A 16494-nucleotide genomic window follows, 5' to 3' on the forward strand; every position below is an offset into this window, starting at 1 on the left:
TATTAGTGTTTCTGTTTTAAAATTTTAAAATCTCTGTGTTTGGACACCCTCCAGTGAGATGTCAATAACCCATATTGCCAGTTGTATGTATGCCTGTTGTGTCATGGTGTCAGCCTTACCAGGTAGACCAGACAGGAAATATGACCAGATAAACTAATTCTACTTTATTGTAAAAAGTCTGCAAGAATCTTGCAAGTCTGGAAATACAGTTCTCCCACCTTCCCCTTTATAGCCTGAGAATTTAAGGAAGGTCCCTTCTGAGCCTCTTGCTCCATCCACTATGCAGCTATGGGCTATGCTGTCTCTTATCTGACCATTCTCTAGGCAGAATCTCTTCCCTCATCTCCCAAGGTCTTTCCCACATGCCACTACACACGGTGATTATTGCCCAAAATAGATGGCATATAACCATCAAAGAGTCATGTACCATGTCTGCTGTAGGACATGACTAGGTCAGGGCTGGAAAGGTGAATTATATTTGGGCAGCACTGGCAGCTTTGGAAATGCTGCTCTGCTTAATTATCAAATATATTGACCTTTGGAGCACCATAGTTATCATGCAACACATTTCTAAGATGGGTTCTCCCTAAAGAAGAAGTATATTGTTGGTTGAAAGGAGAATTGGATTTTTACAAGTAACGCAATTGGCACCTTCCCCATCAAGATCATAAAATGTATAATCAGAAATACACACACACATACCATCTCTAAACAATAGGCACTCCCTCTAGGGATGGAGATCCTACTATGGTGAAATCATTTAGACTATTGTGGTTGTCATCTAATTACTCCATTAGAAGGATAATTTTTCCTGATCCAGTGCAGTAGAAACACAATAAAAATAAAATGAGAAATCAGTCTCACAATTGGTTTCATTTCATATGATTAGCTGCTGGAGGTGGCTGACTCACTGTGCTAAATGGCTGAGTTTATATCACTAGTACAGTATATTCAAGTTGGGACTGCATTTAATGTTTACTTGTTTGAAGAACTAGATTTTTTCCATTTAAATTTAGATGGGGGAGCTCTTTATTTCAATACATAAATATATTTTAAGAGTTATACTAAAATTTTAGGAATTGCCCATCTCAGAATAACTATCATATTATTAAAAATTTGCAGCATAGTTGAAGGGGGGGGGGGAGAAAAGACAAAGAGAGAGAGAGAACAAATCAGCTCCCTGCTGCACATTACCTATTCCTCATCTAGATCATGAGAAATGACCATTCTCAGTATACTGTACATAGGTCTTAAGCCTTAAGCTGTATGTTATACCTTATTGTAGGTAAGCCAAAAGATATACCCTTGAAACTAGCATATTTTCATTCTGTTCCTCCATATGATTACATTTTCCATACGTGTTTCTTATTTCTTGTGCCTATTTTTTTTTTTTTTTTAAAGAATGAAAGTCCTCTGGGGTAGCTGCTATCTCACAATTATTGTCAGAGATTGAACCAACTATATAAACAAATAAGCAAACAAATAAATAAATAATGCAAACTGTATAGTTAGAATAACATCCCAGTGCTTTTCAGCTGCGATGATTCAGTTGGAGTTTTGAGTTGGAGTTGTATTTTTCAAAATACAAGTGTTTAATGCTAATTTTTTAATGCTGATTTTACGCTTCCCAGCAAATGAATCTCCAGCATTTTCTTTATTCTTATTGTACCTCAGATGGAAGACAGTATGGTATTGGAGAAATTAAATTATTCCAATGTGAAAACACTTATCATTATTGGATTCCCAGGCATCAAGAAGTTACAGATGCTATATCTCATAATATTTCTTGAGATTCATGTATTAACTGTTTAGGGAAACATCACTCTGTTGGTTGTACTAATGATAGACACAAGTCTCCACACCCCTGTGTGCTTCTTCCTGAGCAATCTTGCAGTCCTGGAGATTGCTTACACCTCAGTTACTCTCTCTAAGCTTTTGGCAATATTTATTAATGATATTATAATATATAATTATATAATCACACACACACACACACACTGTTACACACACACACACACACATATATAATACATGCACACTACTTTATTACATATATATTACATTATATACACGCACACTATTTTATTTTATATATATGTATAATAGTGTGTGTATATATAATAGTCTGTGTGTAGTATAGAATTCTAAGTATATATAACATATAATTCTATATACTATATACTATATAGTAATTAATAGGAAGAATTAACACAATCTCTCTTACAGGATGCCTACTATAAATGTACTCCTTCTGTATGGGTTCAGTAGAGTGTTTCCTACTTGCCATCATGGCTTATGATTGTTACTTGCCTATTTGCAATCCCCTGAGATACCCAACACTCATGAGCAATAAGATATGTATTGTTTAGTTTTAGGAGCCTGGATGACTGGTTTCATAAATCCTTATCTATCTATTATCATACTGAGAAAGCTGCAGTACTGTGACAATATTATCAATAATTTCTTTTGTGATGTCCTACCACTTCTCAGCCTCTCATGCACAAACACCAATGTCAACAGAATGATTGTTTTTATATTCTCAGCTATCATAGTATTAAGCACCTTTTTGTTGACCATGTTTTCATATGTCTACATTCTGGCAAATCTCATAAGGATGTCCTCAACAAAAGGAATGCAAAAAGTCTTTTCCACATGCATTGCCCACCTGAATTTTTTTTTAAAAAAAGATATATTAAGGTAGGGAAAAAATAGAATTGTCTCTGCTGGGGAAAATCTCTGTAATTAAGATGAATGTTTTACCTAGAATGTTATTTTTATTTCATAAAATTCCTGTTGTGACAACTGATGTTCCATTCAAACAATGGCATAAAGATATATCTAAGTTTGGTGGCAAGTTAAAAAAAAAAAAAGAAGAGTTAAGTATAAAAGTTTGCAAGATGCTAAAGAAAAAGGAGGTTTAGGTTTACCAAATCTGAAATTTTATTTTGCAGCTTTTCGTTTAGTTTGGATGAAGGACTGGGTAACTTTAAGAAACAGGAGATTATTGAAGCTAGAAGGACATGATTTAAGATTTGGGTGGCATGGCTATTTATGGTATGATAAAGTGAAGGTTAATGTAGTTTTCAAAAATAATTTCATTAGACATGCCTTATTGAGAATATCAAGTAGATATAAAACTAGGCTGTCCCTGAAGGTTGTTCCTGTATGTTTGTCACTAAAAGAAGCTTTTTATACAAGAGAAATTATAACTAAACATAAATGGTTAACTTATGGTGATATATTGGAATTCTCTCAAGGGGACTTTAAACTAAAGACTAGAAAGGACTTGATATTAAAAGGCTATACATGTCAATGGTTTTCATATATACAACTGCAAGGAAGATTTAAACTAGATAAAAGGACTTTTGGCTTGAACATGATAATACTGAATTTGAAGTAGAATTATGTACTAACAATGAGCATGGTATTGCTAAAATGTATAAACTTTTATTGAAGTTAGAAACAGAAGATGAACACGTCAAAGACTGCATGATAAAATGGGCTAAAAACTTTGGGTATAATACACCAATAGAACAATGGGAGAATATATGGATGAAAGGATTGAACTTTATATTGTGTTATAATCTTAAAAAGAACTTTTATAAAATGATGTATCATTGGTATTTGTCACCAGATAAATTATGTAAATTGTATAAAGGCAGCTCATATGTATGTTGGAAATGTGAACAGCAAGAGATGACTTTTTATAATCTCTGGTGGACTTGTAGAAAGGCTAAAAGAAATTGGAATCAAATATACATTTTAATTCAGAAAAATATACAGTCAAAACCAGATACTTTTTTTTTTTTTGGTTGATGGATAAACAATTGGGGAAAAAAACCATGGAACTTTGTTTTTTATATATATAATGACAACAGCAAGAGTCTTACATGCACAAAGGTGGAAAGATCTGACATTGCCTACAATGAAAGAATGGATAGTGAAACTGATGGAGCTGGCTGAGATGGTGAAGTTGATGGCTTTGATTATAGAAAAAGACATGGAATAATTTTAATGCTAACTGGAAACCTTTTTTGGACTTTTTGCATGAAACAGGAAAAAATGAAATCATGTAGGGATTTGATGATTAGAAATGATATGGGATAATAGAAACATGAAAGTTATGTTGTCAACATAGAGTAAGTGTTAATGTAAATTGTTACTTGTATCTGTTGTGAAGGTCAGAAGTCATTCCTTTTTCTATTTGGTTTTCTTTTCTACTTTTCTTTCTTTTTGCACATTTGACTTTGTTCTCTCTTTTCCTTTTAAATCTTTTTTTCTTCTTTTAATATTAGTTTCTGTTAGTTTTTATTGTTCTTATTTTAAAATCTAATAAAGTTATTACAAAAAAGAAAGAAAAAGTAAAGATACTTTGTCTCACTATGTTTTAATGATGAACACCTGTATGACTTGCTCTCACTTGGAATTCCTGAAGGACCAGCAATATTCCCATCTGTTTTGCTTCCATCAACTGTATCTCATTTATTTTGCAACATTTTCTTTTGCTATAGATGTTAAATAGTAAAGTTTCAGTTATTGTGTATGACTATTTAATCTGAAATCAAGGTCTTGAATAATCCAAAAAGATATAGGCTACTAAAACATGCTTGGATCATCCCTTGGCTCCACAGAATCATAAACCAAAGTTGAAGTTGATATTGTGAGGAAGAAATGGCATAATTAATAGCATGTAATGACGTCATAGTGTCAAATCACTTCTATTGCATTTAGCATCATTGGCCTGGAGATGGATTCATTTTTGCTCCTGGAAATATTCCAGCAGCAGTGTTCAGAAGCACTTTTTATTATATAAAGCAGATGAGAAATTATATGTATCCAATATCATGCATGTTTTTTCTATTACCCTGGAATGAGATGTTTGTTTATTTTTTAATTGTTAAACTGTTTAACTGTTTTTTGATTCATGAAGAACTTCCTTTTTGCATTAATAATACAGTTGTATTTAAAATATACTGTGGTAAGTTTCTTTTTGTTAAGTCTATTGGTATTAACATTACAGCAGATTTTGATTATAATAAAGGCTTGCATTTTTGTAATATTAATATTAACATTCATCAATATGCCTTGCTTCTGCCATATCCAAAACTACATTTAAAAAATAAGAATGATTAGAATACATATCTTTTCAAAATATTTTAAAATGCAATACAGCAATGGATATGATGGAAATGGGGTGTAGGAAAGATCACTGTATTACAAATGCTAAACATGATTTAATTTTGAAACTATACCGCACAATACATTTCAAGTTTCCAGCATAGCTATGGTTTACAGATGGGTGGCTTGAGCCTAAAATTTAGTTCAATTCTGCATTAAGAACTTAGTTCTCATACATGCGTACATATTAATTTTATAGAGATAATCACTTGTTAATGAATATTTTTTTAAAACTGTTTGGAAACAGACAACCTGTAAATAGAAATTACCTCAAGTTGCTATTACTGTGGCTTGCTAAAAACAATAAGTTTTTGTTCACCTTTCATGCATGAGTCACCTAAAACTGTAAGCCGAGTCACTAGCCAAATGATCTCAAAGTAGAATTTTTACTTTTTGGGGCAGACCTGGAAAAAAAAGAAAAATCAGGTAGTTGTGCAGAGAAGACAAAGTAATTTTTAAAAATCACCAGTTCTTTTAATCCATCCAAATATTCTGCTTCAGGATTTGTTTATCACATAGCATGCTTTACTCAAAAAGTACTGATTTCTATTTTTAAAATGAAAAAGATGGAGGGAAGCAATTCTTCGCCCATTATCATCCCTTCCATCTCCTTGCAGAAATAACAGTGAAAATATCAGTGAAATCTGCTTGGCACAAAATATATATGGAAAGGAAGTCAAGATAAATAATAGAATTCACATGTGTTTATTTATTTAATGCTCTGACTTTCATCCAGGAAGTGATGAAGACAGATTTCAGCAGGAAAAGATGAAATTACAGTGCAAAGGAGATAAGCATGATTAAAAAAATCTTCCACCAAGATGTGTATTTTTATAAAAAAATATTATCATTTTAACTCTCCAGGGGAAAAAAAAGAAATGCACAAAGGGCATATACAACCCTTGAAGTGATATTTTCCATGCCATAGGACCACTGCCCCCCATCCCACAAAAGCAAACTGATGAGAAATAAAGACCAAAATCAGATTTTAGAAACAAAACTGAGAGTTATGGGGGAAAAATGTACCTGATTATATCAGAGTTACAAGTCAATTCTCATCAGCAAATAATGTAAAATAAAGCAAAATATTGAAACCTGTTCTAATATTTGATCTTACAACATTCTTGTTGTATGCAATGGCCATTTATTTCTGCAGAAATGTTGTAACAATATGCTGTGTGAAAATGCCAACAGGACTTCACCTCTTACCTAAAATATGACATCTCATTTAAAGATTCTAAAAACTAAGTGAGAACATTTTCTCACCTATCAGTTTCCTCATTGACATTTTTACTTCCTTGTTCCGTAGGCTGTAGATGATTGGGTTCAGAGTTGGTGTTAAGATACTATAGAGAATCCCCACAAGCTGGTCTTTTTCCAGTGAGTAGCTGGAAGTAGGACGGACATATGTAAAGATGCTGGAACCATAGAACAGAATCACAATGATGAGGTGTGATGCACAAGTAGAAATGGCTTTGTGAAGGTGTCTTTTCTGTTGGTTGCTCAAAATGGCATGAAGGATGAAGGCATAAGAAACTAACGTGAAGAAGAAAGGGCTAAGGCCTATGAAAACACCCACAGTGAGCAGTGCAAGTTCATTGATTGATGTGTCAGAGCATGAAATACTCAGCAAGGGAGGAATATCACAGAAAAAATGACTAATCCCATTTGAATGGCAGAAGGATAGACGGAATGTGAGTGTGGTATGAAGACAAGTATTAAGAAAGCCACAAGCCCAGGAAATTGCAGCTAGCTGCAGACAGATATATTTATTCATGAATCTAGCATATCCCAATGGACAACATATAGCAAAATAACGGTCCAGAGCCATGGAGGCCAGGAGAAATCCCTCACTGCCTACCAATGCTACAAGAAAATATAATTGTGCAGCACAGCCCATCAAGGAAATGCTTGGAGATTCCACCCAGAGATCTACTAACATTTTGGGGACAGTCACAGAGATGTAACAGATGTCTAACAATGAGAGATTGACAAGAAAGAAATACATGGGACTGTGGAGAGACTGATTTAGCACAACTACAATGATCATGAGTGAGTTTCCCAAGAAACAAATGGTATACATAATAAGAAAGAGGATGAAGAGGAAACTCTTCCCTTGTTTAATATTCATAAATCCCAGGAATATGAACTCCATGACAAATGTTTGATTTGCAGCATATGCTGAACTCATGATCTATATGCAGACTACCATGAATAAAAGAGATGTTAAAGACAGTTCTACACTATGCAGTTTTTGTGCTTGATCTAATCGTTGTCTTTTGTACTGATCGTTACTGTATACTAATTATCATAAAGCAACACTTTGTGCCTCTCAGAAGGATTATATAGCATTCCAGCATCTAATATTCAATTGGCAAAAACTCATACTGGAGTTTTAACATATTCATGGCGTTCAGTTCTGTTTATGTTCTCCTAGATTAGCACATTATTAAGGAAACAAGTCCTACTGCACACAGAAGTCCTAAATAAACTTTGAGCTGTACTGTGAAGATTCCAATTTTCCCAGTTTCTTAAATCTTGTTCAAGGTGATTGTAAACAATATGTTAATATATCCATTCCTTTTTATTGTTGGTTTCTTTTTAACCCAAGTGGAGACTATATCTAGGGTTTCATTATGGCAGTAGTTGATGGGATTACGCATGCAGGGTCTGTATGCAGTGGGTTAATGTGTAGCAGCTTTTCCCTTGGAAGTAATGCAAATTTGAGAAACTCGTCTCAACCGTGGCATAAAAGAAAGGGATAATCTTGTTCCTGCATGTTGCAGTCCTGATCACTTTTCCAAGGGGTTCCACCTATAAAAAAGCAAAAAACAAAATAAATCCTAAATCAGTCTTTCATGCACATTAAATAAGATCAAGCATTTAACGTACTACATAGTATGACATTTGTCTCTCCCTGTCTTTGGCTTTTCAAGTACCCTATGGAAGTCAACACTCTTGATTCATCAGAAGGGAGTGATTCAAGTTCCACAATAACTTATCTCAATTAAGGAACAGGAACTGTGGCTCATCCCTGAGACAACCTAAGTATAGTTATCTGCTACTTCTTTAAATCACCCAAACCTGTTTACTTCAATTGCAGTGATGGCACTAGGAATAGAGAGAGAGAATGCATTTCTTATCAAGGAAGTTGTTCTGTCTGTTAGAATTTTGAAACAGGATAAAAAAAAATCATATTTCATACTAGTTTCATCTCTCTCTCTCTCCCCACTCTGAAACTAACACTTGATCCTCTTGCTGTCTGTAAGGGGCAGCCTTGGGATTTGCCTTCCATAATATTTCTAATTATGGTAACTCTAAGACTACTAAATCATAGGAATATTATTGGTAAACTGGATTGTGTAATCAGATTGAGGATTCATTCTAACCGATCAAATTCAGGAAAGGAAAAAAAAACTAAACTTGGGCAAAAGCCTTGCAAATTGTCAAATCAACTGAGACATATCCAATCCTGTTAGATAATTTGTTGATGGAATATCTGAATAGAAGCTTCAGGTGGTGCTTATAGATACAGAGCTAAATTCTGTTGAATTCAATGAGTCCTTAGAACCTGGTGATCAGCACTTTAGATAACCTCCAAAAATAAAGGTGCTGTGGATACCAAAAGTTTATCTGATAAATACCTGACTCTTATATAGTAACAAATTCTTACTTTTCGCAGATGGCTAACCATTATTGGAAGTTATGTTCAATCTATCATAGTTTCCAGTCATATATATTATGGCGCTCTGAAATGGCTATGTCTTCCAAATGAATATCTGCTTTAATATGATTCATTTTTTATATTTGTACCTAAGAGTAATTTATTACAACAGCAATAACTTTTCTCTTAGGAATTTGAATTGTGGGCATCATTCCCCAAACAGATTATTATTTTAGGAATGCATTTTCCCCAGAGACAATCTTGTGAATATAGAAAATAATAATAGTAAACCAAATATAATTACCTGCGAAGGGCCACATCACCACAACTGCTTTTTCCTAACAGAAGATGATGAAATCTTGTTTTAAACATAGTTTGAATAAAATTTGCAAGAAAAAAAGTGCACGTTAAAAATAGTTATGAAATGAAAATTATCTTTTAAAATGGCCACTAAAAGAGCAAGGAAAACCAGGATAGTTGCAACACCAGAGATCATCTACAAATATAATTAATGTTGCTTCTGTGGTATACCTAGGTCTGAAACCATTGGGCATAATCTGCTTCTTCCAGGCCTCTTTGAAGTGACATCCTACCTACCTTCTCAACAACCTTTCCTTAAGTGAGAAGATTGGAGGAGGGAAGAAGCAAGATGGTGAGCAGTTAGCAGCAAAACTCATGAGCTCCTTGCTTCCAGTTCTTATTTATTCTTCAATGGCAATATAGATTATTTTATTTTAATAGCTGTAAGTTGCTGAGAGAAGGAAAAGAAGAAGAAAAGAAGTAAGGAGGAGTGAAGGAAACGAGGAATCTGTCTGAGCAGGATGGGTAAAAGGAAACAATGTCAATGGAGCCAGCCTTGGACAACAACCCTCCACCAAGTCAGCCAAGCTGTCACAATTGAGGATTCCTGTTTTACTTCCAGCTTTGGAAATGCTCTTGTGCTTAGTTAGCAAATGTACCAACATGCTGGTCGTATAACAAATGTCCAAGAATGACAAGTTCATCAGGAAGAAAAACATGGGAATTTGGAGGGAGGGGTTGAGTATATGAACAATAATCTCTAACCTATTAGCCCATTGTTTAGCAATAATTTTCAGTACAGGAGATTTTCAGAAATTTGATCTTTGAGAATTTCAGTACAACCTGACCTGATCTGAAGTTTATGAAAGTGAAATAACAATGTTTACAAGCATTGCCTATCTTCTTATGTTCAAATGTCTTCTCCAATGACTATTTCAAATATTTACTTTGACTCTTCCATATCTAATGTGGTGAATATTTTGCAGTTTACTGTATAAAGGTTCAAAGTTACCTAGCAATGTGTGCTCAAATGAAGAATCATGCAAAAGTATCATTTCAGGAGAACACCTCCCCCCCGCCTTCAAATGGACTCATATGGTGTCTTTGTTTCAACATTTCTTTTGTCACAATGTTTTTAGACATACCAACATTTTCATCAAGATGATTGTGAAGTTCTCCAAGTTAGGACTTAGGCATGAATTTGAATGTTTGTAAATAAGTGTAAATATGAACCCAGACATTATCTCTCCATTGTTGATTAATATATGAGCCAGATAAAATTCCCAGAAAACATCTTTGTATAAATTTATAATTCCCCCCCCCCCTCGGGCCACATCCTGAATTCCCTGCCATCTCTCTTACATTTACTCTTTGGGGACTCTGGGAATAAGGGAATTTGAAATAAATGGCAATGAGGGAAATCCAGACATGAGAAGTGGGAGCCAAGTAAACTTTTCTTTCTTTCTTTTCTCTTCTCCTTTCACTCTGCATTATTCTCATTATAAGCACAGGATTCTGTCTCTGGGCCCTGTATGCACTTGGACCCCAATCCAACATCAAGATTGGAACCAAAAGGAATCATCATCATCATCATCCTCATCATCATCATCCCATGGGAATGAATAATGCCATGGATAGCCAGGGATGAACAAAGTCTGCTAGTGTCTTTTATCAATGCCCCCACCCCATGTATTGCAGAAAGAAACATATGTTTGGGCATATATGCCCAAGAAAAAAATAGATATTTCAGAAAGGTTTATAATAAAATTGTAGATTGATTTTTTGAAAACATATTATTATGTGTAATTACTTTTTATAGCATCATATTTTAGTTAATTAACTTTATTACAGTCACAGAACAGTGTCACAGATTCATTATGTTGCTTCAGATAGTAATACAAGGTATGCAATATGCAAAATATCTCATAAAAGTCAATATAGATTAAATAACATACCATAATAAAAGGGCAGGCCACTAATTTCTATCTTCCTAAACTTTTGTTCTTCCTCACAATAGTGCCACAACCAGCAAGCTGTCAAAGAGAATTTTACTATCTGCATGGGATTTGGAGTCTTTACATGCAAATAAGTAGCTAATATAGAAAAAGTCATCTGGTGTTCCTGGAAACGTTTGCATTAGAGAGCTATGATGGTGCTAGCATATTTTAGTGAAAGCTAGCTTAAAAAAAAAAAGTGCACAATGCACACAAAGAAATGTGCTAAAATGCTTTAAAACATAAAAACCTGCAAGCATTATAATGGGTGGAATTAAACTATATTTTTATGGACCAGGGGTACAGACTTTAACTTTGCTATGTTAATTGTGTAGCCAGAAGAAACATATGAATAAGGCATATTTATTTATTATTGCATTTTTATTCTGCCTTTTTCCTCTGAAAATGCATGCTGACATACATGATGGGGTTTTCCTTAATTGTATTCCCATAACAACCCTTCAAGGTAAGTTGCACTGAGAAAGAATGATTAGCATTCTTGATTAGCATTATCCATTAAGCAACCAGTGAGCTCTGTGGTCACATGTGGATTTGAACCTGAGTGCCTCTATTCCTTGTCCAACATCTTCATCGCTATACTACATTGGTTTTGCATGCAAATTCTACATATACATACTGTATAGTGAGTAAGAGCTCACCCATAAGGACCAGAATTCCACCTAGGCTTACAAAGCCTATTGTAGAAACACAACATTGTTGAGACACCAAAGGTTGTCATCTATTCTTTGTAATGTTTACTATAGCCACTCTGATCAAGAATGTAGGCAGTTTACGTTCCAGAGTTTACTTCTATATTTAATCGCATCTACATCATACATAATTAGGCTATGATGGAATAAAGCTCAGAGGCCATCTGTTTATCCTTTATAACTCATCTGTTCTATAATGTCATTTCTAATATCTAGCTCTCTCTCATTTAGCCAAGAAGTATTAAATTAACTGGATAACCCTAAACATTGATATTATGATAGAGTTTGCAAGAGAATATCCTAAACAATATTAACATAACAATCATTCAATATATGCACTTCTTAGTTTTTGTAATGCAGTTTTCCAAACAGAACAACAACAACAACAACAAAAGCCCATATACAAATGTTAATTAATGACACTAATATCAAAAAATATAATATGGAATTTAAGGAGATGTATGCCATCAATCTGTTTCCTAAATTAAAATTTAGGAACTATTTAATTGGATGATCTTTTTTTTTTTTTAAAGAGGATAAATATCAATAAAAATTGACAGATTCATCATCCCTCTCAAGTACAACAGTCCTTCCTGGCACTCATACAGTTTAGGAACTATTTGATTGAATGAACTTAATCAGATACAATTTTCTTTTGGCAACTATCTGCAGTAAGTCACAAAACAAAAGACTGTAGCTGAAACAGAGTTGAAGGCTTTAGTCTCAATACAGAGCTCAGAGAAAGAAAGAGGACTTTTAGCATCCCTCATCTCATATGCCACATGTTGGTTGATTATGTATTTCGTACAACGGCTCTACAGTCTTTTGTTCACCTTCTTCTCTAGACTGTACCCATTGAGTGAAGCAGATTTAAGTCAATTGAATGGGATCCTAACTGCCATGGGCCAATTTCTTCAGACTTATCAATTTCTTCAGAGCCAGTTTCACTTCCTTGTTCCGTAGACTGTAGATTATGGGATTGAGTGTTGGGGTTAAAATATTATATAAAACCCCTACAAGCTGATCTTTTTCAAGTGAATAGGTAGACGTGGGACGGAAATATGTGAAGATACCAGAACCATAAAACAGTATCACAACTAGAAGGTGAGATGCACAAGTAGAAATGGCTTTGTGATGCTGCCTTTTGTGATGGTTGCTCATAATAGCATGAAGGATGAATACATAGGTGACCAACGTAAAGAAGAAAGGACTAAGGCCTATAAATATGCCTGATGTGAAAAGGGCAACTTCGTTAAATGATATGTCAGAACATGAGATACTCAATAGTGGAGGGATGTCACAGAAAAAGTGACTAATCCTATTAGATTGGCAGAAAGACAAATGGAATGTGAGTGTTGCATGGAGAGAAGCATTCACAAAACCACAGACCCAAGACATGGTCGCTAGCTGGAGACAGGTGTATTTATTCATGAGTCTGGTATAGACCAAAGGGCGGCATATAGCAAAATAGCGGTCCAGAGCCATGGAGGCCAGTAGGAATCCTTCAGTGCCAATTAAGGCAACAAGGAAATAAAGCTGGGCTGCACAATCTGCCAAGGAAATTATGGGACAATGAACCCAAAGACCTGCTAGCATTTTTGGCACAGTCACAGAGATGTAACAGATATCCAGGAACGAGAGATTGCCAAGGAAAAAGTACATGGGGGTGTGGAGAGATTGATTTAACACAGCTGCAGTAATTATAAATGAATTCCCCAAAATGCAGGTAATATACATAGTAAGGAAAAGGATGGCAAGGAAGTTCTTTCCATGTGTAATATTTAGAAATCCCAGGAGTATGAATTCTGTAACAGACGTTTGATTCCCAGTATAGGATAAGAACATGATATTTCAACTGGATATGAAGGGGAGAAAAAAGGAGGGTCATCATCATGTACTATAATTATAATCAGAATAAAATTATTCCAAAGAAAATGTATATGCTTCATCAAGGCTCTGACCAATATTTTTTATTATGTGTTCATAGTGCCAACTATTCTCCCCATCTATTACCATAATATACTATTATTTTAGATCCTTAGTTTCTCAGATCTCTATGGACTAAACAGCATAATATTGTCAGTATTTTGCAATGCAACACTATCTTCAAATTCCTTTCATTCCCTCATACTACTTTCAAGCCCAGAGTTTTTAAGATGCTTTTTCCATTCTTAAAGCTAGGGTTGTATCTTGGAACATCTGTTGACTATTCACAACAGGAGAGTGTCTATTGAGAAAGATTTTAGCTTTGAATCAGAATATCTCTAACTGAAATCTTACCTTAGGCAAGCCACTGTCAGCCTCAGCTTCACCATATTCTTTAGTATCAGTTGTGTCATGAATATAATTTGGTCTAGAAACACAAAATATTTTTTATTAAAAAGATTTGGTGAAAGAAACTATGGCTTTATATAAAAAATGCAGCTATGCTACAGGTTAGGTAGCATTTGACTTATATCATGGAAAAGAAGACTGTTAAGGGAGCTTCTGGACTACTCCTATGTGAAGATTTTTTTAAATTATTAATATTAATCACTTTGCCCCTAATGTAGTTCCAGAACTCCATTATCAACGTGTTATTGTGACATATATTTTTGACTAGTATTTTTTTAAAAAAAATTAGTTCACCCTAAAACACTTCTGAGATAACTCATAAATCTCTGTTTGGACATGTTCTTGCAGAAGAAATCTTCACTGGACCATAATTTGTTTATCTTCTATCTCACATGCAAAATTTTCATAAGTTATAGAATCTTAGAGTTGAAAATGACCATAGAAGTCACCTAGCTTCAATTCCCTGCTCAATGGAGGATCCATTACACATCTTTGATAAATGACCACCTAGCCTCTGAAGACCTCCAGCAAAATAAAATTCACTGTGTCATGTGATAGCCTGTTCCACTCAACTGATGGCTCATACTGTCAGAAAGCTTCTACTGACATTCAGCCTGAGCTTCCTATTTTTAGATGGAACATTTTGCTTCATCATCATCTGCTTCTCATTACTAAAATGCTGAAAAAGGACTAATGAGCAGAATGAACAAGAAAACAGGGGGAGCAGCAAGACCAGAAGATTCCACAGTGAGGTGCCTACAAGGATGTGGACTGCTGTAAAACACTAGAAAATTGCAAATCCCTGACAACAATTTTACCCAAAATTAAAATAAACAGATTTTCCCAAACATTCATTTGGTTTGGATAGTGCCTATAAAAGTATTCACTTGTTTTCTCCATAAGCCATTTTTCTTCTCTAATTCTCTGAACTATGTACTGCATTTCTTTCATTCTAATTGTGAAATAAACTAGACATCTGATATTCTTCTCTGTTTTAAAAAAAATCAGATAGAAAGACAATAAACATATCTCACTTCCAATAAACTCTTACTTTGCAGAAGAAACAATATTCTTGCTTGTTTTGAAGCAATATATTATGATACAGCAAAGCAAAGGATTTTCATTTATGCCAGTGAATGCTTGAAGGGACTAATTCTTCAGGGTGTAATCAGGGATAAAACAACAATATATTACTGAAGCAATGCAATGAAAGAAAAATACCTCTATAGATGCCAGGCAGCACTAATTATTTGTAGAAGGAAATACTTTTACCATTTAGACTCAAGCCTGCCATTAGACTAGGTGCTTGCCCAAAATCTTGAGAAGAAGAATCACAGCATGAGGAAGTTATGTTTGATCTAATAGAACATACTCTTCGTAAAATAATATATTATTAGCACCTATTAGTAGCTCCAGTGTAATGACTCCAAGGCATTTAAAACATGGGTCTCTCCCACAGGGTTCCACCCCACAACCATCTCCATGACCTACTGCTCCCCAATCAGCTTTGGGCTTTTCTTGCACTGGGATTTCTCAGTCCTCTCGGGAATCCAGGTCTCTCTGATACACATTCTGTGACAAATACATTGTCACTTGAAAATTCTGCATTTTTCCCCCTTTTGTGTAAGCTCAAATCTTCTCACTCAGCATCCAAGCACTATTCCTCACTATTTCTAGATCATGAACTCTTACTTAGCAACCTGGTCTCTGGGAATGATGGATGGGGGTAGGCGGGGATCTTTCCACAATCCTAAGCTAATACATAGTAATCATGTACAGATCATACTGGGGTTACATTTTCATTAAAAGGGACTAGGACTCTTTCACCCAGTTAATGATTTCCATTAGTCAAAATATTTTATTGAGTGAAGTTGTTGCACAAACTCATGATTACATTTGAATATATGGTTCACAGATTATGTGGAGTGGCCTCTTGATTTTGGGAAGACAGGTCAAACCCTAAGTAGCATCCCAAGGGGTGTGTGCATGTGTTTGTGTATATACATATATATGTATAAATAGTTTGAAAAATTGTGTATGCTTTTTTAATGGGCCTGTTCATGTATTTTCTTAAATATGAAAAGTCTGATAAAGAGTGTAAAGCAAAGGCACACACATACGTATGTAGGCTTTTCTGAGCTCAGCACAGAAGTCTAAAAAAATGTTTCTAAGCATGTTTTCAATATCTCGTTCATGCTTTAAGCATGCTTAAAAATGGCAGGTGGCACATGTGGAGACAAAAAAGCAAAATTTGCATTCATACCCCTTCCTTCTACACGCTTGCAGCTGTTATATTTCAGGTGAAAATTCGGTG

At 34.7% G+C, this 16494-nt stretch overlaps 2 protein-coding genes across 2 annotated transcripts; both read right to left on the reverse strand.

Moving 5' to 3' along the window:
* Positions 1-6415: 6415 nt before the first annotated feature.
* LOC103065266 (olfactory receptor 5V1-like) lies at positions 6416-7369 on the reverse strand. Its single transcript, XM_007439579.3, has one exon. It carries the CDS (start codon positions 7367-7369, stop codon positions 6416-6418), a length of 954 nt encoding a protein of 317 aa, XP_007439641.3.
* A 5368-nt stretch (positions 7370-12737) lies between these two features.
* LOC107326426 (olfactory receptor 5V1-like) lies at positions 12738-13691 on the reverse strand. Its single transcript, XM_015890123.2, has one exon. The coding sequence runs from the start codon at positions 13689-13691 to the stop codon at positions 12738-12740; it is 954 nt and encodes a 317-aa protein (XP_015745609.2).
* Positions 13692-16494: the final 2803 nt, after the last annotated feature.

This window comes from Python bivittatus, unplaced genomic scaffold (genome assembly GCF_059951505.1).
Source record: "Python bivittatus isolate LINGU-HERP-01145 unplaced genomic scaffold, Pbiv_v1 ctg000470_np1212, whole genome shotgun sequence".
Classification (NCBI taxonomy): Eukaryota; Metazoa; Chordata; class Lepidosauria; order Squamata; family Pythonidae; genus Python; species Python bivittatus.

Bases quoted from the DNA above. Each gene is read 5' to 3' on its own strand.
- LOC103065266 (XM_007439579.3), bottom strand. From the start codon at position 7,369: ATGAGTTCAGCATATGCTGCAAATCAAACATTTGTCATGGAGTTCATA.
- LOC107326426 (XM_015890123.2), bottom strand. From the start codon at position 13,691: ATGTTCTTATCCTATACTGGGAATCAAACGTCTGTTACAGAATTCATA.